The sequence below is a fragment of the Lissotriton helveticus genome, chromosome 3_1 (genome assembly GCF_964261635.1).
Source record: "Lissotriton helveticus chromosome 3_1, aLisHel1.1, whole genome shotgun sequence".
In the NCBI taxonomy this organism is placed as follows: domain Eukaryota; kingdom Metazoa; phylum Chordata; class Amphibia; order Caudata; family Salamandridae; genus Lissotriton; species Lissotriton helveticus.
The window spans coordinates 1,792,673,780-1,792,698,660 of NC_136061.1; the positions used below are offsets into that span (position 1 = coordinate 1,792,673,780).

General features: G+C 46.9%; 1 protein-coding gene across 1 annotated transcript; it reads right to left on the bottom strand.

Moving 5' to 3' along the window:
• Positions 1-1,529: 1,529 nt before the first annotated feature.
• LOC144823816 (uncharacterized) lies at positions 1,530-24,163 on the bottom strand. Its single transcript, XM_078682671.1, has 2 exons — positions 23,619-24,163; positions 1,530-3,426 (listed from the first exon to the last, which is right to left on the bottom strand). Exons 1-2 carry the CDS (start codon positions 24,028-24,030, stop codon positions 2,258-2,260), a joined length of 1,581 nt encoding a protein of 526 aa, XP_078538797.1. The 5' UTR covers positions 24,031-24,163; the 3' UTR covers positions 1,530-2,257.
• Positions 24,164-24,881: the final 718 nt, after the last annotated feature.

Genomic DNA, 24,881 nt, shown 5'->3' on the forward strand with positions numbered 1-24,881 from the left:
CAGTGAGCTTTTCATGCTCTTTGAAAGGTGTTACCTCAAAGATCCCTGAGGCTGGTGTCCTCTACTTGTAGATCATGGAACCATGGTACTTGGGTGATGGAAACAGCAGCTTGATTTAAATACTACGAACCCGATTCAAGAAAGCAGTCTGAGATAAAATCTGAACTTTACGACTTTCTGTATACACAAAGGGCATTTAGGAGTAGTAAAGTTTGGGTTTTGTCTTAGTTAAACTTAAGTTTGGGCGGATTTTGTCTCAGAATACTTTGGTGAATCAGGCCCTATTTCTGCGTGCTCCAACGGAAGCCTGCCTGTAAACATCTATGTGGGTCAATCTGCGAGTCCATATCTAGGTATCTCCTTCCTGGGCAAATCTGGCTGTATCTGTTTCCATGTGCACACCTGGCTGTGTCTCGCTGCATCAATATGTTGAGCAGTATGACCTTTTATGTTTATTTCACTGCATGCACATCACAGTGTATGTGTTTAAGAGTCCATTTTCATGGACACTCCTGGCGCTGCCAGAATACATATTTATGACTTTGTATATGTACATGTTTCCGTCACATCTCCAAATGTATGTGTTGTGTGCTTGTATGCCTGTCTGCATCAAAAAACATAACAGATACATACAAAGGACTTCAAATGCACAAATTAAAGAAATGATTTAATTTTTTAGAGTAGGGAGAACAGGAAAGATGACTATTTACTTGATAAAGAACCATTGAAACATTTTAACAACCTTTAACCATGGTTACCTCCAATACCAACCACCACCGATCACAGAAACAAACAGGCAATTAATAGACAGGTAAGAAAATAGAGGTCAGCCATCCACTCCCAAAATGTGACAAGTAGGACACTTGTTGATGCATGTGTGGCTAGGATCAACTGTCAACCACAGATTATGTCACCTGAGAGTCTAAAACCTTGAGTCCCACTTGACTTTCTGGATGTCTCAGACAATGATAATTTTAAGTGGCTCTCGAAGTGTCATAGACAATTGTCATTTAATGTACCCCTCAGGTGTCACAAAGAACGGGTAATTAATGTGGCTCTCTAGGTGTCTCAATCAATAGTTATTTCATGATACCCTACAGGTGTCTATGGCAAAAGGAAATGTTATAGAACTCTACAAGTGTCTCAGACAATGGCCATTGTGAGTGATTCTTCAGGTGTCGGAAACAATGGGCATTTTCAGGTGACGTCCAGGTTTCTAGACAATAGGAATTTTGCTTTGCTCTCCAGGAGTCTTAGACAATGCTCATTTCAGGTGAATCCAGATTTCTGAGGCAATACGCATTTGATGTGACATTTCGGGTATCCAGAGAACATGTATTTCATGTGATTCTTCAGGTGTCTGAGACAATGAGCCTTTCATTTGACATTTTAGCTGTCTCAAACAATAGATATTTCATGTGACTCTACAGGTGTTTGATAGAATGAGCATTTTGCTTGACTCTCCAGGTGTCTGAGACAATAAGCATTTAATTTGACATTTTAGGTGTCGCAACCAAAATATATTTCAAGTGAATCTACAGGTGTCCACAACAATAGAAATTTTATGGGACTTGCCAGGGATCTTGTGCAATGAATATTATATGGCAAATTATATGGATTAAAGATAATGGGCAAGTGACATGTGACTTTGCAAGAGTTGTAGGAAATACAATTTATTAGAATTATACAAGAGTTTCAGACAGGAGACTTTGCCTGGGACTCTCAGCCATCTCTGATAATGGGTGTTTCCTGCTGTTCTTTGTGGGTCTCATATATTTTGCAAATCACAGAATTCACCAAGTGTCTCAAACATTGGGGATTTCATGAAACTGTACATGTGTTGCAGATTAGGGCCATGTTATGTGAATCTGCAAGTGCTGAGGACAAGAGGAATTTTATAAGACTCAAGATATTCTGGGGAAGAGTATTTCATGTGACTATCCATATGATCCAGACAATGGGAATTTCATCAGACTTATATGTTTTTCAAGATGTCTCAGACAATGTGTATGTCAGGCTGCAATACTCGCGACTGGGACAATGGGCAAGCCTTATGACTTTGGAGTGTGGCCAAAATGACTTTCATAGGACTCTACAGGTATCTGAAGCAGTGGGTATTTCATGGTACTTTCTGTTTGAATGAGACAGCAGGCATACCATGTATTACTCCTAGAGGTGTTGTGCATACTCTTTGGTATGACGTTAAAAGTTGAAGTCAGAAGTTGGAGTAGCTGCAGGATCAGATATTCTAAGTGCCTCAATAATTTAAAAGACAGTTTGGAGGCTCTGGATTGTCCACTTGAATAGTAGTTTGGTTACTGACTGTAGTGGTTGTGGTTAAAGTGATTGTTCTACCAAGTAGTAGAAGTGTGTCTTTATCTGTTGTTGTAGTGGTTAAGACTGGCTCCTGGGCTAACGGGCAATATGTCAGCCATTGCTCTATGTCCGTGGTTGGTGTTTCATTCACCTGAAGTATATATTCTGTTTTATTTTGGTTGTTTGCATTCACAGATGTATCAATGGGAATAGATGTTAAGAAATACGAACTGGAAAACACAGTTGTTTTCTTTGTTGTTTTCCTGGTGATTTCAATAACAGTGGTTGTCGTTTTGGTGGTTTCCTTTATAATTGTTCTGATTTTTATCATCCCATTGATGTTTGTGGTGTCAGTTGTGGCTTTAATTTTGTTTTCAGTTAGAGTTTGGATTATTGTAACAGTAGGCCCTGGTATCGTTTGCCCAGGTGTTGAAGGCCTTGGTGTTGATGGCCTGGGAGTTAATGGCTTTGATAAAGTAATCCAAGGTAGTGAAATCGTGGGAGTTGATGGCCTCGAGGTTGATGGCTTTGTTGGTGAAGAGCTGGGTGTTGAAGGCTTCGGTGTTGATGGTTTGGCGGTGGATGGCTTTATTGTCGAAGACACTGGTGTTGAAGGCTTGGGTGTTGATAGTTTAGGGGTTGATAGCTTTGTTGTTGAAGAGCTGGGTGTTGAAGTCTTCGGTGTTGATGGTTTGGGGGTTGATGGCTTTATTGTCGAAGACACTGGTGTTGAAGGCTTGGGTGTTGATGGTTTAGGGGTTGATAGCTTTGTTGTTGAAGAGCTGGGTGTTGAAGGCTTCGGTGTTGATGGTTTGGGAGTTGATGGCTTTATTGTCGAAGACACTGGTGTTGAAGGCTTGGGTGTTGATGGTTTAGGGGTTGATGGCTTTGTTGTCGAAGATACTGGTGTTGATGATTTGGGGGTTGAGGCCTTTGTTGTTGAAAACCCATGTGTTGATTGCCTTGGTGTTGATGATGTAGGTGGTGAAGGGAATGGTGATGATTGACTAAGTGTAGATGGCCTGGGTGTTGATGTTGTTGTTGTCACAGTGGTGGTTGTTGTGGTTGTTGTAAGAGTTGGTAATAGAGTTTGTGGTGTAGTGCTAGGATCTAAAAAAGAAACAGAAAATGTTAGTCATACACACATGCTAATTATTTATTTGCTAACACACTATGCTAGTGGGTGAACTAATGAAAAACACCAAGTAGATATTAATATAGAGCTTTCACATGGCATTTGTTGGGAAACTAGTTTCTTTTTGTGAAGTATCACAGTTTTTCTGGCTATGGGTCTGCCCACTGTACAAATACACCCATAGGTTTGGTCGCCTTGCACAGTGACCTCGCATGACTGCACACTCGACATTTTCCTCCTGGAAACTAAGATACTGTACCTCCAACAGTTTAATTACTATTTTTATTATTCTTACATATTTAAATAGCCTGGGCCTCACTACATACGTAGTGGAGTACTTCACATAAAGAACATTATACATTGAATAAACAATCAACACAGAGAACTTCATACTATATATTTATAAGCTAAGAAACACAAACTATGAGTCAGTAGCAAGTAATTGCTGCAACAGTAACAAGGGATGAGTCTACTAATTCTCCAGTTACAGGTAGAGTTTGAATGGGTAAGTTGGTATTGCCCCAAGTAAAGCTAGGAAGTTTGAACTTCATCTGATAGTTTCATGGAGGTAAGTCCAGGCTCTAGGTACTTAACATGCAAAATCCCAGTTAAGATATATTTTTTTGTCATGGTTATTTTCAAGAAGTAGACTCCCTTGCTCTTGTTACTGGTATATTCAATGCCCTGCAACACCAGCCAGTGGCTGAGCAAGTGGCTGAAACTGCCAACCTATAGAACAATTGAGCTATCATTGTGGCATGGTAGCAGGAGCGGCCCGTGCAGGTAAGAGTGGTGGTGGGGTGAGGGAACTCAATAGACAGCGACAAGGGAAAATGAAATAAATATCTAATTTTCCCTCATCGTAATCTGTCGAGTACCCCCACCTGCCTCACCGCTGTCACCTGCATGGGCCGCTCCTGCTTGGTAGTGAGACCCTATGCAGGAAGGACCTTTCTTAGTGAACAACCTTGGAGTGTAAGGCAAAGTCTCCCTGGAAGCCTCTGCCTCTTCCTTCTATGGAACTCCATGTTCTTCAGATGGGGGGCCAAATGTACAAAGCCATTTGGAGGTCACAAAGCCTGCTGTTCACTATAGGAAAGGTCAGCTACAATCACCAGGCTAAACCTGTTGAAGTTTTACGTTCTCAGATCCGCGCCAAGAGTCCTTTTTGTGGTGGAGGGGGCCGTGAGGAGCAGGGAGAGGGTCGCAGGGGGCAGCCAAGGGACTTTGAAGAGCAGGCCAGGTGTTGTGGTATGGCATTTTCTGCAGTTTTATGTTGGCAGTGGTCGATGCTGCAGTGTGAAAGGTCAGGCTGACGGAGCTTTGTGTTGAATTGTGGTGTGGGCAGGTTTCTTCGCACTCACGAAGAGCCCACAAGCTTGATTACAGCCCTCTGAGGACCTGAGGGGCACCCCTTGGGGGTGAGGAACTCACTTTAACTGGGTCCAGGTACTGGTGCCGGATGTTGGGGAGCCTTTTATGTCCAAGGCTAAGATCAGGAGGCCATCAGACTAGCCGTTGGAGTCACTATAGTAGCCCTGGGTTCAAGGTTAAATAGCAGGTCCAGTCTCCTTCCCCACGCACGGAGTGAGCAGGGAATAAAGGCAGCAATTCAGCAGGGAAGCAGCAGGTCAGGAATCCAGCAGAGTGGTAGTCCCCAGAGCAGCACAGTAGTCCTTCTTTCTGGCAGAGTATCCTGAGGTCCAGAAGTGTACCGAAGATTAAGTCTGAAGGTCCTATTTTAATACACCGGTCCTCTTCTTCTGAAAGATGGCAGATGCTTCTGGAAAGGTTCATTTAAGTGCCTGGAATTCCCTGACTCCTCTACTAAGGCTCCAAGCTGGATGCAGTGTCAATATGGCATCCTTAGAACCTTTGTGTGAAGGCAGAGCACAGGCTGTTTAGTTGGAAGTCTAGCTGTGCTCATCTCCACCCTTTCCCATCCTGCCAGCAGATGGACCACTGAGGCACACCTAATCCTGCTATTGTGTGACTGTCTGGGAGGAATTCACAAAGTCTGTCAGCTATACGCAGTCATGTGACCCAAGAAAGGCTGCATGTTTTAATATACAAAAGAACCCAAAGGTATATTAGGGAACATGGGCACAAGTATTTACAAAGGAACAAGGGGTCCCTTAATATAGAATATCACTAAGCATAAATCACAGAAGAATAATGAATAATGAATTCTATGTCAGAAAATGCAAATGGATATGTACATGTATTTAATCAATCATATAACACACACAGAAAAAATAAGAGTGGGAACATGAAAAACAAGAAAAAAAAGTTTCAAAGCTCAGACATTTCCTAGTGACTGTAGAAATATTAAACAGCTTAGGTCACATGTCAGTGTAGAGTACCGATGCTATCATAATTTATAAACATTAGCAGTAGTCATGGTGCTATTTGTCGACGATGTTTTGATCCCTCTGTACAATATGGGGATCATCATCAGGACTTACAAGAATATGCCTGTAAGGTAAATGAAAATAGAAAAGAAAGAGAGGTGTAGATAGATGACAGCGAGAGATACGGTAAAATAAACGCAGAGAGAAGAGTTAGAAATTGATTAACAATGATTGAGCCATGGTGGAAGGCGACGGGCACTTGATCCATGCACGTACATGGTCAAGTACCAACGAACGTGCATCACACTGTAGATGAAATATTACCAAGACTGTGAGGTAACGCTTGTGAGAGGTAAAGTGAAAAACTGGGTAAGCCAAACCCAAAATGACAAGGTGATTACTCTGTACATGGTCAAGGGCATTCATAGACTTGCAGTGACTAGGGGGACAGGCGAGATAAGCAAGGGATGGCATACTTACCGTTACTAAAGAGATTGGCAACTATCGCCAGTACGTGGAACAGGCCCCAAGCGTGCATTGAGGAAGGTGCCCCAGATTATGAAATAAAGCAATATGTGTCGCACTATAGAAAGCTGCATAAAATAAGTGATAATAACATACAGGCTAATCGGTGAAGATTGTGTGATTTACCATGCAGCCTTTGATTGAAGGATTGCGGTCAGCAGGAAAGTGCTCGGATGCGTTTCCAAGCAGTGTCACGGTTGAGAGGTGCTTTGAGCATGCGTTAAATAGACATAAAGAAAAAAGGGGACAGATTCACAAAACAATTGGAAAATATAAGGCGGCGATATTGTGGTAGGGCACAGATACTAAAATCAGACCAAGGATATAAGGCGGCGATATTGTGGTAGGGCACAGATACTAAAATCAAACCAAGGACTGAATAGAAAAGGGTTACTTGGAGATTATTCAAAGTGGCTGAGTTGAAATTATTTACATACATGTTTCAAAGCATAAGCAGTTATAGAGGTGGTTGTCTTACTGCAAAAGGCAATAAAAACAGCAGGTGAAGGCGATTGATAAGGTAATAATCAGAAGAAGAATGCTGCCATCAAGCTCATGAGAAAAATGTCAATTATGTGGGGCTAATATTAAAGTAAACAAGAAGTGACAAATTAGAGCATGGTGTGAACAGGATTACACGTCAGATTATATCACTAACCTGCGTGCTAAATCCATGTCTGTAAGTTTGCTGATGTAACATGCAATTAGCAAATGAGACATATTTCTGGAACATTGGTGACAAGCTACAGGCACAAAGTAGTCTGTGAGGAACCAAGTAGTCATTAACTAAGCAATCAGGATTACAACAGAGAAGTCCAGTCCTCTGCTCTGTTCACACCAGTGTGTAAACTGTTGGTATGAAGTATCTACTTAAGTTCCTCTTTGTTCAGCAATGAGGTAATGTTGCACCTCTGAGTGTGGGCTTTGCCACAGTTATCACCTGCCAGTGTATATCATTCTCTGTATGACCTGTGAGTTCGAAGTGGTCTACTAATTGGGCGTTGCTGACTTTGCATCAAATGCGGCTCCTGTGCTGAGAGATACGAATGCACATTTTTTGTGTAGTTTGCCCAACATAAATCTGTTCACATGGGCATGTAATGGCATACATAACAACATTCACAAGATTGCAATTAGGGAATTTATTTAACATGGTGTTTACATTACTGTCTAAAATGTTTTTGGTCTCAACAGTCAAAGGGCAGACACTACAATTACCACATTTATAATGTCCCAGATGAGGGTTCATACACTAAATTTCTGGTAAGGTTGAGTTTGCTTGGTGATGGGAAGGCTGGCCCTGACCAAGCGATCTTTAATACTCCCGTTCTTGCGGAATGCAAACAAGGGTCATTCCAACTGCGGTACATCTGCATTGAATACTGGTCAATGTTTCAGTATACATTTCTGTATCTGATTGGTAACTGGGAAACACGTGGTTACACAAACCATGTGGTCATTCATTGTCATGCTGTTTAACGGAACAGTTTCTAAGGAGATGGAGGAACTGTGAAAAGGGCATAGAATGCCTAAGAGCTCTTGGGTGATGGCTCGTGTAGGCAATGAGGGTATTTCCTTCCATAGGTTTGCAGAACAAGGATGTAAAAAGTCTGCCTGCAGATGACCTGATAAGTAGATTCAGAAAGACAATTTTGGACCTCTTACGGGTGATTGAGAATTTCAGTCCACTGCCATGGGTATTGAGCCAAATTACAAAATCTTTAAGGGTGTTCTCACAGCTATGTCAAATCATAAGTATTTTATATATGTAGCATCTCCAGTGGCATATCTGGTGATGAAATGGATTTTTATGGGATAAAATACTCTCTGTTTCTTAATGGTCCATGAAAAGTACAGCAAAGCTTGCCTCTAAAACTTCTCCCATGGATGGCCCTTTGATCTGCTGTAAATAGTTTACATCAAATTCAAAATAGTTTCGAGTTAAGCAAATTTCCAACAGTGTGAGAATAAACAATGTGGAAACTCCATGTGAGTGTGTCTTTGATTTAAGGGTTTTTTCAATGATCTTCAAGCCGTCTCTCTGGGAAATATTAGTGTATAGGACTCAACGTCTAATGTACATAGAGTACTTGAATGGGGGTGAAAGGGCCGATGTTCTACCTGTTAATCATATCCATAGTGTATTTTATATAATAAAGTGTTTCAGGTACAAACTCCTTAATGAAGAAATCTGCATACTGGCCAAGGGGCTCTAATATCGAGCCACACCCTGACACAAAAGGGCGTCCAAGAGGTTTGTTCATGTCTTTCTACACATTAGGGAGTGTATGAATCACTGGTGTCCTGTATATTTATTGTTCAGGGATAAGAACTCATTATGAGTCAAAAAAACTTCAGATTTTCCCTTTTCCATGATGTCAAGAATAAGTCTTTGTATACCTTTGGAGGAATCAGTATTAAGTCTGAGGTAATGGGCAGTATTTGCCAATTGCTTGAGAATGTCAGCTTTGCATTAGTCTGTATTCTGTATTACCACACCACCACTCTTGTCAGCTGGCTTGATGACTACTGAATGATCCAGTTTAAGACTTGTCAATGAATTTTTCCCCCTGTAAGATAAGTTGTATCGAATGAAATTGCATTACTGCTCTGAATTAGAAATCTCATTCAAAATTAATTTTTCAAAGATGTGCACCTCAATACGAATACAGCTGTATTGGGGAGAGAAAGTTGAGGGTGGTCGAAAATGTGTGTTGTACAGGGAAAACTAGGATTGTCAAGAAGAAACGGAATAATGGCGAATCTTTCTGAAAAACCTTTGCAAGACAAGCTGTAGGCATAAAAGGCTAAGAGCAGGAAAATGCAAACTAACATATGTTTCTACCTCTCAATGGCTGTGCTCTGTACTTAGTTTGAGCCAGTGGTCAGGGAGCTGGAACTTTCCAAGATGGCTCAGTGGGCAGTAGTTCTGGTCCTCAGTTGTTGTGACTAAGCATGTATGTATTTGGCATTTCTATGGGGCAAATCAAGCCAAAAGCAGTGGAGCGCTGTAGATGGTCAAAGACAAGGATAAACTCATGAGTGATAGGAGAGGTACCTGGTTTGTGGACTATTAATGCATTGTGATGTAACGTTCTTTAAAAATGTGTGTCATCAACCCCTTCCTAAACTGAAGCAGCATTGTGGCAGTCCTAATGGATACGTGGATGTTGTTCTAGATCCTGGGTGCACAAATGGATAAGGCCTGATAACCAAGTAAACAGAAATGTCCTAGCTTACTGTCACTGAGGACAAGCCTCCCAAGGCACAGCCATTAATAACGTGCAATACTGTGCACATGCAGTGCATCAGGCAGTATTGGTGTTCTATAACAGTCCGCTCCTCGGCATCTTGCTGGCTGTCATTCTAATTTTGTGGGCAGTCATGCACACTAGAGCATGTACATGAGATGGTATTTTCTGGGTGTGGTGCATTTGCATCCTTCTATATGACTGTCACCCAGTACGCTTCCCACCCACCATATGTTAGCTGGTTGCCCTTAACTCTTGCTGAGGTTGTGTCCCAGTAGTGTGGAAAACTGATGCCTAGTGTCTATCCCCAGCCCATCCTATAGTGCACCTTTAAATGCCACTGTCACTCCACCTAGGAGCTTTTCTGCTGGGCTTCTGAGTGCTAACTGTGTCCACAGGTTGTGAAGTGCAGACATGTGACCTGATTTTACCATCACCAGTGTGTTTTAATTCCCATGACTGGTCTAGTTCTAAGATGGCAGCTGTAGGGAAGGTGTCTGATTTATCTGGATACAGTCATCACTTGTTTACTGCATGGCAAAGGCAGATAGTTAGTAACTTGCTTTTGAAATCAATTCATTGCAAAAATGCTGCAAATGCACTTTGTTGAAGGGCCCAAACGTATTGCTTCGTAACACCAGCAGCCCAGGAGTTTCTGGCAATGGACATGAACTGGGTGGTGACCGTCCCCAGCAACCCGTTTCACATGTTGTGAACACTACGTGGTGACCTGAAATTGGCAGACAAATATTAAGGCTGCATCACCATGAAACCTACTCTCTAGAACTGCAGCACTGTCCAAACCCCTCAGACTGCACATTGCATGTTACAGTTGAAAAGGGTTTCATCTAGTGTAGCGCACCGAGTTCTATATAGGACACGTCTTATATGATGCGCTAATATAGTTTATCCGCCTTGATTTCAGGATGGACGAGTATAAGCACTACCAATTCTGACCTCATCTTTTGCTTCTTGACATGAAGAAGTCCAGTGGCTGAACGAAACGCGTTGGCTGTTATCTGTTGTACCTATTAATCATTGGCTTTACTGACTAGAGTGCCGTGAGGGTAACGGTCACTCTGCCACAGCTCCTGACTGCACGATTAGGACACGCTTCTTTGGGTCACCGCGAGGGGAACTGAGGGCCCAATCTACAAACTACTAATCCCAGCAGCCTCTTGTTGGCGCCTGTCTTGGGCGTCATTAGGGGGCGCAGAGCGTCTACTTCTGGCCTCCTCACCTACCGCAGCGCGGGACGCGTTATCGTTTGGAATAGTCTGGGCTGGGCCACATCTCTTTCATCTACTATAAGAGAAGCCAGCTGTTTCTCATTTATCATTTTTGTCAGGTACAATGGCAAGGAGAAGGGGCCCCAAGGATAAGGCTTCGGGAAGGGTTGTTACAACCTTGGACTCCTATCTCACCAGAGCAGCAAGTGTGCTATCTCACGCAATTGAAATGACTGAAAGGCGTATGTCGGTGGGAACAGGGGAATTGTCAGTGCCCTCAAGATTATCATCTGGCTCCATCATTTCACCGTCCCCACTTTGCAAATCGTCATCACTTGGCATTCCTCGTGATTTGATCCAACCCCCCAGTGTTCCCCTTCTACCCAGCTCGGAAACAAGTGCCTTACTTGATGGAAGTATAGTGGCAATCTCGCATGACGCATTCGAGGACACACTATCACCACCACGGATTCGGAAACTAACTAGAGCTGGAGGTCCATTTGAGCTTGGGAAAGCCAAGCCTCAGAAACCATGAGTTGTCAGGCCCAAGACCCAACCAAAAAAACTAACATCAATAGCTAATAATAATTCCATCTCTGCAGAGCACCCTGCTCTTTCGGCTCAGAACTTGACATCTATAAGGGCGTACATTTATTTATTATTTTTTTTTTTTGAAAGTATGTTTTTATTGCAGAATTACAGACAAAACATCGAGAATGTCAACCACCAGCCCCGTCCCCATACAAGATACCACATTTAACCTCAGCAGTACACAGCCCATCAGCCCACATCCCGGAGGCAGGGCGGCGTAAATTCAGCGTGCAAGAAAAGTCTCCCCGCTTGGCACATAGGGACGGTAGGTCAACAACACAATCCTGTTTCCGCATTTTCTGTAACCTCAACCACAACTCCCCCCCCCCCCCAAAAGCCCCCTAGAGGGTTCGTACCCATCACATTAACAACTCTCCAGCTCAGTAGATCCACAGAGCCTAACCCGCTCCTACTGCAACAGGCCAATCCACTCAGTGAACACACTGCGCCATCTACCTCACTGCTCTACCAGGGTAGTCTACGTACTCCTCTATCCCCCCTCCCTCTAACTGCTGCTGATGTGGGTGGCGATGATGTGCATCGGAAATATCTGTGCGTCGTCAATACCTATCAAATGTTCGTGTTACCAGTTCCCTGGAACTCAGCCTCCGAGAGTCTCTCCTCTGTGTCTACCTTTAAGTGATCGCCCAAAGCCTGCACTATCGTTTCCCAAGCCCTAGCTGCCTCTAAGCCCTTCTCCTTCCCCAGTCTCGTGGCCTGCCGCAGTCTCAATACACTCTCGCACCTTGACCACTTCAACAACTCATTCGTCCAACGTCCCACAGCCGGGCCTTCTTTGGTTTTCCAACGCCAAGTGATCTCCCTCTGCGCTAACATAAGCCCCAAATCAATGAACTTGCTCGTGATTTTCGTTTTCGCCGTGTGGGGAAACCACAACAGGAGGCAAGCCGCCATGTCAAATTCCACTTCCCTATCCGTAACCGCATTCAGAAGGGCGCCCACCTCGGGCCAATACGTACCCAACCTCGGGCAACCCCACATCATGTGGTCCAGTTCAACCTCCCCAGCCAGGCATCTCGGGCATGCCGCGTCTCGCACCTTAAAGTGCCGGTGGAGCTTCCCCGGGGTCAGATACGCTCTGTGCAAAAGGAAGAAATGTATTTGTTGGAACCTGGCGTTCCTGCTACCTTTCCATGTCCGAGCCAGAATGTGGCCCCACTCGGTATCCGGAATAGGCTTGCCCACACTGTCCTCCCATTTAGCTTTCAACACCGCGAGTGGTTCCAGCCCTTCGTTCAACATCCGGGACTGGAGACAGGTCACTGCCTTGATTGTACCCGCAGCCATCACCACATACTGGCAGGCCATGGTCGTGCTCGGCTCCATCAGTCCCCCCCTCCAATGCTTCCGTATTGCCGTAGTAACCGCCGCGTGTAGGAGAAAATCCCCATCTGGGAGACCAAACTGCTCCCGGATCACCGCAAACGGGGCCAACACCCCCTCCACAAACAGATCTCCCACCACCTGTAGCCCCAGCTCTTCCCACACCGCCAGCGGAGACCAATCACCCCCATGCGGTAGAGCCGTCAGCATTCCAATGGGAATCTCCGGGGCATACGGCCGCACCGCCCGTGCCCGCCTCAGGCTCCTATTCCAACAGAGTCGGAGGGTTTTTTCCTCCAAGGTAAGCCCCCGCAATGCCAACCGCTGTTGCATAACAATATAAGAGAGGACGTGTCTCTGGATACCCATCCCCCGGACCCTGTCAGGACCCCTAAACTCCCTAGCCACATTCTGCGTCAGAATCTGGAGTTGGGCTGCCAGATAATATAATTCAAAATCCGGCACTGCCACCCCCCCCTCAAGTTTGGGCCGAGTCATGGTGTGCAACGCCACCCTGCGCCTACCCCGTCCCCATTGGAACTCAATAACCAATGAGCGCAGTTCCTGAAAAACCCGCTGCGGGATCCAGATAGGCAATGTCCTGAAGTAATACAGCAGTCGAGGGAGTGCCACCATTTTCAACAGCGCTACCCGTCCCTGCACCGACAAAGGGAGAGTAGCCCAAAAGGACATGCAGCCGCGCAATCCCCTGATACACCGCCCCACATTCCCCTCCAGTAGGCTCTCCGCATCATGGTAGATCCGGACTCCCAGGTACGTAAAGCACCTACCCTCCCATACCACGTTCGCCGCAAGAGCAGGGCGCTGAGCCTCCGCTCGCAGCGGGAAAACACAGGTATTACCCCAATTCACTTTGAGCCCCGACAATCCGCCAAAGGAAGAGAGCAGTCTCATGGCCCCACGCAAGGCCACCTCCGTGTCCTCCAAGTAAAGTAACAGGTCGTCGGCATATAAGGAAATATAGTGAGTACTCTCGCCGCAGCGGATGCCAAGAAAGGATTCCCCGGTTCTGGCCTGTGCCGCCAGCGGTTCCATCGCAAGAGCGAACAGAAGGGGAGAGAGCGAACAGCCCTGTCTAGTTCCTCTACGCACCGGATAAGCAGACGATATAAGTGGCCCCACTCGCACCCTGGCCGTGGCCGACGAGTACAGTACCTTCGTCCAGCCCACAAACCCCTCACCGAGTCCGAACCTCTCCAGCACCGCATCCAGGTAACACCACTCAAGGCTGTCAAAGGCTTTCTCAATATCCACTGACAGAACAGCCGACGCGCCGTCCGAGCCCAGGGCATCCTGCAGTATACCGATCAGCCTGCGAGTGTTAATGGCGGTGTTCCTAGTAGGGATAAACCCCGCCTGGTCACCGTGCACCAACATGGTCATATGCGGGAGCAGTCGGGTAGCCAATATACGACTCAAGATTTTGTAGTCAACCGTCAGCATAGACAGTGGCCTGTAGGACGTCACCTCCAGTGCATCCTTACCCGGTTTCAGAAGCGGGATCACTAGCGCCTCTCTCATGGAAACGGGGAGGCGCCCCAGTGCCATCGCCTCCGAGTACACCGCCAACAATTTGGGCGCCAGTACATCCACGTATTGTGCATAAAACTCAACAGGTAGCCCATCCACCCCCGGTGTCTTGTTCCTGGCCATCTGTTTAATAGCCCCTCGGATTTCCATAAGAGTGATCGGACCCCCCAGATCCTTCGCCGGCTCCTCGTCTAACCTTGGGAGCTGTATCTCGTGTAAATAATCACTGACAGCCGAGGGACCCGCCTCCAACCGAGTATCATATAGGCCCGTGTAATACCGCTGAAAACGCTGTAAAATGGCCTCCGGTGAATGGACCACCTCCCCCGTTTCGGTTCTGATGCACATAATCGGGCCACTCCTCGGCACTGGGTCAGCAAGCTTTGCCAACAACGTGCCCACCTTATCCCGCTCCGCATGGACCTTTATAAGGTATAGCTTATAGTCATAACATCGCAATCTTTCCGTTTCCCTCGCCACCACTTCCTTCGCCTCCAGCAGTCGGTCCTGCAAATCAGGTCGTTCCGGCCTATCCCTCTCAATGTCTCTCAACACACATTCCGCCTTCCCCAAATCCGCCAGAACGGACGTCCTTACATTCGAGAAGCTGCCCATGCACACACCTCGCACCACCACCTTCATTGCATCCCACTCCAGCGATCTCGTTGCAGTCGAGCCCTCATTCTCATCAAAATACAGCGTTAAGCCCTGTCTAACCGTTTCACCAAACACCAGGTCCTCTAAAGTGTCCGGTCGTAATCTCCAGGTAGGGATCTCAGACCTTGCTCTCTGCCATCTGATCGCTATCAGCAGAGGATTATGGTCCGAGATGGTTCTTGCCAAATACTCAGTATGGGTCACCATGGCCGCCATGTGGGCGTCACACAATATAGAATCAATTCTGACATGCAGATCGTGCAGCCCCGAATGGAAGGAATAGTCCCTATCAGTAGGATGTTGCATCCTCCACACATCCAGCAATCCCCACCTGTTCTGCCAGTCCCTCCTGCGTTCCGACAGCTTACGCACCGGGGATTCCGCTAGCGGCGGGTGGGACCTATCCCACTCTATATCTGTGATGGAGTTAAAGTCCCCCCCCAGAACAATGGGGCACGTCAGAAATTGGGCCAAGGAGCCCGAGAGGACATCAAAATAACGGGCCTGTTCAACATTAGGGGCATAAACACTACATAACACCACCTCAGAACCATGCAGCCTCCCTCTCACTGCCACATAACGACCTCCGGGATCCACCACCCGATCCGTGACCTGGAATGGGACCCCGCCCTGACCCATATTAGCACCCCCCTCGCAAACGCCGAATAAGAGGTTCCAAACACTTGGCCCCGCCACCTTTTCTGCAAAGCATCACATTCAAGGTTGGTTAAGTGAGTCTCCTGTAACATTGCAATTTGAACACCCCGCCTCACTAAATAAGCATGCACTTTGTATCTCTTAGACATTGTCCTGAGTCCCCGAACATTCCATGTTAAGCACTTCACATCAGGTAACGACCCCATCGCTGCTGTCTCTCCTCCCCTCCACCCGCATCAACCAACCCAGCACATCATTGCAGCCACACCCATCCCCCCCAACACCCCAACAAACTACCCCAACCCCACTCCCCAGGACAGGACCTAACAACGGCGCTTCAGCCTCCATCCAAACCCACAACAATACACACAGTTCACTAATCTGTGGCAGCCGCCACAGAAGCCGTAAGGGCATTAGGGGGGTAACTCAACACCAACCCGCGGCAGGCCAACCCACTCCCCACGCCCAAGACCCCATGCAAAAATTACAACAGAGTACCTGCTAAACGCTGACCAATTGGACAAATGTTCACCACCGAAGAGCCTTCAGCGCACCCCCACACTTATACATTAAACAGCCCATCCGCCGTTTGCGGCGTGACCGATGGTCCCACAGAGCTGTCCGCCTCGGAAAGTTCTCCACCTGATTTGCGGCCTCCGCTTTCCGATTCCGAGTCCTCCTCCAACTCCCGGTGCAGCGAGCCCGTCATCGTCGCCGTGGCAGCCAACGCTCCCCTCCGTTCCGCTGCCAGCGCTTCCTCCTTCAGCGCCTGCTTTAGCCTGTCGCGTTTGCGGATCCTTTGAGACTTACGGACCTGCGTCGGCTTCTTCCTCTCCGTCCCATCCTTGTGTTGGCGGTCAGTCCCCATCCTATACCTTTCCAGCCATGACCAAGCCTCATCAGGGGTGTGGAAAAATTGAGTCTGTCCATCCAGTATCACTCTCAACCGGGCCGGAAACAGCAGCGAGTATTGAATACCCTCCTCCCGAAGCTCTTTCTTGACCGCAAGGAAGGTCGCTCTATTCCTTTGAACTTCCTGGGTGTAATCCGGGAAGATAGTCACTCGGCTATTGTCCACCTGGAAGGGTCCCGCCGACCTCGCCTTCTGTATCAACAGGTCCCTGTCCCTGAAGTGCAGAAGCCTGGCTATCATTGGTCGGGGGGGACGGCCCTGCGTGGGAGGACGAGACGGGACCCTATGCGCCCTCTCAACAGAAAAGAACGGGGACAAGCCTTCAGGAGCAACCGTGGATCTAAACCAATCCTCCATGTACCGCACCGCATCGTCCCCTTCAATCTTTTCCGGCAGGCCCACCACCCTTACGTTATTCCGGCGGTTGCGTCCTTCGGAGTCCTCCGCACGTTTCTCCAGCGTCGCCAGTCGGGCCAGGATATCAGAAAGTTTATGTTCCGCGGTGACCACCGCAGGCTTAAGCTCCTGAAGAAGCGACTCATTGTCTTTCACCCTATCAGACAGTTTGGCGTGATCCGCCCTCAGGAGACCCAGCCCCGTAGCCACCTGGCCTATGTCCTGGTGCAATGATTCTTTGGTCGCAGTAATCGCCTCCAATATGCCATCCAGGCGAGCATTCAACCTGCGTTCCTGCGCTGAGGTATCCGGGCATTCCTGCCAGGCGTCCGCCCCGTCCGGCCCAGCCGTCGCGCCCTGGCTCCTTCCGGCCGCCATATTGCCATCCACATCCGCCATCTGATAGAACCCCCAAATGTTCGACACAGCACTCGATGGGGAACTGGACCGCTACAGTCCTCAATCCGCAGGTCAGACTATCGCCCTAGGGCAGCACAGCACCTATATCCGGAGCAGGTTTGCTGCACGCCCCCGAGGGCCATCCGGCGTAAGGAAGCACCACCGGTGACAAGCAAGGAGCAGTGTCCATGAGTGTTCCCAGGATCAGCACAGCCCTGCGCTTCCCGCAGGCCTCAGCCTTACTGCCATGTGGGGTCGCAACCCACTGTGCCCCTGCGCAAGCGGGCCGCCTTCCACCACTCCGCGTCCCGTTGCCAGCCCACGCCGGAGGCCCAAAAGTGTAGAAAAGGAGTGGGCCCCCAAGCTCGCCACCTCTGCGGACCCCTCGAAGCAGTCCACCGGGTCAGGCCCTGGGAGAGCCCCCAGCGTCTCGAGGCAGCGGCCTCCGTCGTTCTCTCCGGTCGTGTACCCGATCCCTATTTAGGGCCGCCCCACTGCGTGCCCGCAGCTCTGCCCGCAGCTTCCCAGGCCCAGCCAAAGGTCAGGCGCAGCCCGGGGTCCCCCTCCAGGCAGCTGGGCCACCTCAGCAATCGTAGGCCCCTGGATGCACACTGGTCACTTGGATTTGGAAGATGTCAGATGGCACACTCCGGTCTGCTGTGATGCTCATGCACCGATACACAATGGAGGAGGGCCGGTCGCGGCACGCTACATTGGAGGTTGGGCATAGGCAGCGGTCGTCCGAAACCTGCACATATGGCTCCTGGCAGCGATCCTTGTCTACACAGCTGTAACCACCATGGACGTTGACACAGTTCTGCCTATCAGTGCACTGATGGGTATAGGGGTCCACTGCAGCGCACCAACACTCGGCAGCCCCCGGGCTGGCCGCCACCTCCCCCTCCCGGTAATCACCAGCAATGGCCCCGACCTCGAAGGGCAGCCCGCTTCTCGGACCTGCGCAGCAGTGGGGGAAGGGCCACCAGCCCACCCGTCGTGGACCCGGCGAGCGCTCCCCTCAGCGCGGATGTCGCCTGCCCCTCCTGTGCTGGTAGGTCGCCGTCCCGTTGGGCGTCCGCCGGCAGCCGCTCCTCCCGCAGCACTTCCAGGCAGCTTCGCCGACCTCCGTCACCGCAGCCTCGGGGTCGCCGCCGCCATCTTAGGCGCTGAGTCGCGATCTCGCAGGGGCTCCGCGCCGGCTTTCCCCGTCACCTCAGGATCTCCGCCGGTCCCGCAACATTCGCCTCCGCGAGTTTGGTGCGGGGGGCGAACTCTCCGGTCGTTGCGCCTGCTCCGGTGCAGGAAGTATCAGGAGAATTACGGGATCCTGGACGGAGCTCCGGGCTCACGCAGCCATCAGAGTCGGCGCCCAAGCCACCCTATAAGGGCGTACATTGCACTAAAAATTGATTCTGTTATGGCACCTTTACTGGAAAAACTTTCCCTTATTGAGAAGCGGATAACGAACTTGGAGATAAGTCGACGTGATCCTAAGGTTACCCCATCTATGGATGAACTCTCTAGACCACTGGTCCGTGATCCCCAAACACGTCCCCAGAGTACAGATGTGTCAGCAGCAGTTAAGGCAGCTCTTAACAGCCCCCCGCCCTTAGTCACTCAGCCTGGACAGGACCAACCAAAGATGCCTATGGCATCAAGTACTAATACATCTACTACCGATCTCAACCCTTATCTACCCATAGTCGTTGACAATCCCAGCCGCAAAAGGTCCACTCCAGAAAAATCCAATGTTTCTCGCAATCAACCTGAACAACCATCCCCTGAGACTCTCTATCCTCCACCAGCAGCTGTCCCACTGGCCTTAGTTCTGGCAAATGTACCTCCCCTCAGAAGAGAGCAGACTGAGACCACTACAAATTTGATGAATAAATGTCTCCATTGGTTTTCGAACAATACTTATATAACTGAAAAGGGGAAACGTATGTTGGCCAGTGAAATAATTATGGCTAGGAGAGTGCACTGGGTTGGAAAAAAAAAAAATGTTCTTTGGGGATTGTATCATTATAAATTTTGACCATTCTGGCGTATTAACTCATTTGTTGCCCAACCTCTATCCCCCTCAACATACGAATTCCCGGATAATCCCCCTAACACTAGAGTTTTTCCATGAAAATTCCACACCTCAAAGGCCTAGAATGAATAGGGACACCTATCCACAGCTCCGGCATGGAGGGAGGGGGTGTGTAACTCCAGCAACATCAGGGGGCATTCCTCTGGGCATTCCTCTGGGCAATAGATTCCAGCCCTTATCATCCCATGAGGAATGTGATTGACTACTAGCGGTAGTAGTTGCAAATCTTTACTGCACACTCATTTGGTTTGCTCCCCAACAAAACAAAGTATTCACAATTTACCATACCCAAGTATGATTGAGATCGGCATCCCGCCCGAACTAAATATAGAACCAACACCTGAAGTGCTGGTCTATGAGCAGGTGTCTAAATTGCAATCAAATTGTTTGTTGAGCTCAACCCACAGAATTTTCACAGAGGCCAAATTGTGCACTGAATCAGGTACCCCTGAGGCTACTTCCATATCTGAATCTCTTCTAGCGACTGATTCACTTGAGAGAGATAATAATACATATAACTCAAGAAAACTTTCATTACTATCATGGAACATTGCTGGCCTGAGTAGAGGGGCAACAATTCATAGAATTATATGACATATGTCTCTTCCAGGAGACGTGGCTACTTACTCCAATGTATCATTTAGGTTATCTTAACTATCATATAGTGGCTAAAAAAGGAAGCAAAAGTTGCCCGGCAGGAGGACTCACTATCTGGGTTCGGCAGGATCTCGGCTTCGAAATTCATCCTTTAGTAACCCAGAGTAATGATATTCTTGTGGTACACCTTATTGCGAGTCCTACAATTAGCATAGATATTTATAATGTATATGCTAGGGGTATGGTCGGGGGCAACAGCTCAAATGTTTTATTGACTTTGGAGGAACTACTTGATAGATATTCCCATGACCCAATGGTTGTGGTTGCCGGAGATTTTAACACAACCTTCGAACCACTGGGCCCTAGCGAATCTGATCTTGCAGGTTATGAGGATGAAAGGAGGGGTATTCCCAGGTTGAATTTATTTCCGGTGAATAAATGGACGGATGCAGCCATACAATTAAAGGGGCTCTGCTTAGAGAAAGGGTTAGGGGCAGCAAATGGGCGCATACCCTCGGACCTCCATGGAGCTCATACATTTGATAATGGCCGTTCTAACAGCATAATAGATTATCTCCTTGTTAATCTTAAATTCTGGCACACCTTAAAGGATTTGATCATAGAGGAGCATATGGAAAGTGATCACAACCCTCTATGCTCTACTTTTGAACTTCGGGGCCAGTTTCATGTAAATAACCACGGAGGGAGAATAACCACTCTTGATTTGGTTTGCTCGTATGACATATGTCATCTGAAATGGGCAAAAATTGTCGAGAGCCCAGAAACGTTGACTGCCATGAAAAAAGATATGATTCGCACCCTAGCGAGTTTTGAGGCTGGATTGCAAAACAATCCTGACTTCCGAAAGGAAATCACTGGAATTCATAACTCTTTTTTTTCAAGGCTACGTACTCACTTTGTCTGTATATATAGGACAACTTTGCTCACATTAGATGGGGTGATCAGGGCTGTGTCACAGATTCGTTCCCTGTGAGCAGAGGAGTCTGCCAGGGATGCGTGCTAGCGCCAACCTTATTTTCCCTTTATATTAATGGTATAGTGGACTCCTTTATGCACGTAGCCACTGATGCCCCAGTGGTGGCCGGCATCCGCACACCCATTTTGTTGTTTGCGGATGATACGTTCATTTTATCCAAAACCCCTAGAGGCCTCCAACTCGCCCTGAAGTGCTTTACCTACTGTTGTACTTCACGGGGCTTGGAAGTTAATAATAATAAAACAAAATTCATGTCCTTTAATCAGCATAGATCATTTAGGGGCGGCATAACAATGAATAATCTCCCCCTGGAACAGGCTAAGTCTTTTGTATATCTGGGCATAACTTTACAAAAAGACATGGGATGGAAGGGCCAATTGGATATGTCCGTTTTGAAATTTCGCCAATATGCAGGGGCTGTCTATATCCAACATAGGTTGTCATACACCAAACCTAGAACTCCGGTCATACAAATTTATGACTTGAACATTTTGAGTTCCACGCTGTATGGGGCTGAGTTGTGGGGCTTTGAAAACCTCAGGTCGATCTCTGTTGCAGAAACAAAATTTTTAAGGAAAATTATAGGCGTTTCACAAAGTACCCCCTCAGGCCCCTTGTAGTATGACCTTGGCAGGAAATCCGTAATGGACCTGGCTAGACTTTGCCCCCTTTTATATTGGCGGAGGCTTTGGTCCACAAAGGAATTAAAGCATTATGCATCAGGCTTTATGGACGTAATCCTGCCATATAGCCAACATAGAATCAAATGGCTTCGGGAAATTAAGTCCCTTCTCGAAATGATGGCATGAATGTACTATGGCAGATCCTGCTAATGCGTCCTTTCCCTCCAAAGAAGCTCTAAAGGCAAAATATTGGGAAATGGTGTTCTGCAATACATACCGCAGTCACTCCTCCTCATCATTAACGGGCACATTTATGGAATTTAAATCTTTACCCTGTCTTGAGCAATATTGGGATATTATAATAAAACCCTCCGACCGGAAATTATATTTCCAGTTAAGGGTAGGTACTTTGCCAATTAGATCCTTTACTGCAAAGTGGGGTAAAGATGAGTGTGATAAATGCCCTTTCTGTCTAGATCAAATTGAAACAGTAGCTCATGTTCTTTTAGCTTGCCCTGCATACATTACTCCTCGACGAGCATGGCTGAGACCGATAAGTAAATCACTGGGTTTCAGAAATAGTGCTGAGGCAATGAGAGTACTCTGCTCTGGATCCGCACCACCTATTGCCATAGCAATGGCTACATTTCTAAGCTGGTCATGGAGCTTACGAATGCGTTATTTTGTTGGAACCCAAAGCTGATTAACATTTAGATTCCTTTGCCCTCTAAAATAGTCCTAATCAATTATCTTTGTATCATGACCATATTCTTTTTAATACCTTTTTAACTTAATGGTTTTCATGTCTCTTTTCTCTGTTTTATATATATATATATATATATATTGTATAACTTAATATTTTGTAATTTATGATGATGATGTTGAACCTACCTTTTACATATGAGCCTTGTAAAAAATATAAAACATAAAACGATGATTTGTATGCACCTTGGAAATCGCATTGGTCTCTCTGGTTATCTTGCATGAATATGCTAAAATTGTTGTATGGTGCACCTTTTGCTGTATTTAAATCTGTATAGTCATCTTGTTGGGCTGCACCTTGGCAGCAGGTGCTAAAATTCAGTGCACATATTAGGTATACTGTATTTTCTGATAATTAGGGGGATAACAGGGTTGGTGCGATTTGTGCTACAGGTTCTGCTATCATGCCTACTTTTTTATTTTATAAGTATCTTGGCACAGGCGGAAACCTCTGAAAACAGCTACCCAGAGATACAGGTTTAATTAGAAAATGTGGCACAGAAAATAGTTGGTGGAGAGAATAGAGGTAACGTAGGTGAAACTCGGGACAGTTTAGATAGAGAACCAGTGAAGAGTTGAGGTATATGTTTGGTGAGGAACAAAAAGGAGGATGAGATAGAGGGACATTGTGGGAGCAGTTTGCAAGGTTAGACTTAGGGGCCGTGGGAAGTTGGCAGAGGGTTAGATATAGGAAAGCATGGTAGGTGGCATATTTTTACATATAATGTCACAGACATGTTAGTAGAGACGAGGGTAGTGAGTCTAGACCCAGTAAAGGTGTTGGAGTTAGTACTAAAGTTATGGCAGGAAAAATAAATGTGGCCAGTAATACATTATGAAGAGCAACTGTTGTAATAAACGAATTTTCACACATGTATTACTATAGCGCAAAGATTACTTTTCAGTTTCCTAACCCAGTATAGCAACACTGACATTAGAAAAACACAGTTATCTGCCTCACATATTGCATATAACAATTGGTTTACATAGCTAAACAACGACTAGAGGCCTTTTCAATGTGATTTCTACTTACTGCGCACATGTAACCCTGGACTGCTTGGTTTCGCTAAATATATTTTATTTTAAAAAATACACACGGGAAAATGCCTTGGCATAAACCATATATGCAGAGGCTTCACCTCTCCTGATGCATGGCACCTCTTTACCTCTTATAGAATATTACAGTCTGCACATCTCTATGAATACTCACATTTCTCTTTACAGGCACTTACCTGTGCAGAACACCTCAGCGTTTATCTGGCCGGTAAATTGGTAGATATAAAATCCATTGGAAACAGTATTCTGTGGACAGGCCTTCACGAGCAGAGAGCCAATCACCTGTGTCGATCCATCCACCAAGTTCATCTGTAGAGGCACAGACTTGATTCCTTCACCCAAGGCAGGGTGAGATGCTGCCAGACTGAAGGGCTTGGCTGATCCACATTTTAGGCCGCCAGTCACATTTCCCACTTGCATCCACACACCAGACGCTCCCTCGTACCGGTGCCAACCATAGATATTCCGGTCAGACTGGAAAATGCCAGATGAACTTGTGTTGGAGAGGCGTGTGGATCCATCTAGCAACGCGTACTGATCACAAGGGTCAGCACACATTGGACTTCCTGCAACATTCAGGCAGTCCATGCCTGGAGGACATGGCCCCCCGGGACATTGTACATCCGGGTAGTTCAGCTTACATCTATAGCCACCATTGAAGTTTGTACAGCCCGAACTGGGAACACACTGGTTTATAGGTAAATCTGCTGATGTGCATTCATTTATGTCGACACAGTTGTTCTGGGTATTACTCCACGTGGTCCCACTAGGACAGCACCCAGCAGTAGTACAAGCAGCAAGGGGTATACAGGTGAAGCCATTTCCAAAGAATCCAGTTTTACAGGAACAGGTCACATATCCTGTATTCAGGACAGCGTTGGAAAAACGTTTGTCACAAAATGAGGAATCCTTCGCATCTGGGGGGGACAAAGAATTAAAAAAGGATTATCGTGTGATCTCTTTCCACATAGGCATCACATTTGTGTATATTTCAGTCAGAAACAAATCCAAGAGAAACAGGAATATATTTTGATGATTTCACGAGCAGTTTTTTATTAATTGCAACATTAAAAAGGAAATTTTATATCCTGAGTGGATGGCCCTGAAGATCCCAAGAATGTGTTACTGGCAAGGCAGCTCTGAAGATTATATCAAGCGGAGACAGCATCAAGATGTTAACTTCAGCAGGCCTACAGAGAACATGGAAGTGTTTTCTCCTGAGGTCTAGGAGTATAACTTGGAGATAGGTTTCATGATAAAGAGAGCATGTGGGTTCTAGGTGACACCAAGGATGAGGGCAAGGGGTAGCTCTCAGATACCCTAAAGATAACATGACGCTCTTAGCGGCCTTGAGGATAACACCTCCTGTCACCTTCTGGTGACCTTGAGGATAACACTGTGCTCTTAGCTCTTGGGAGGCCTTGAGGATAACACTGTGC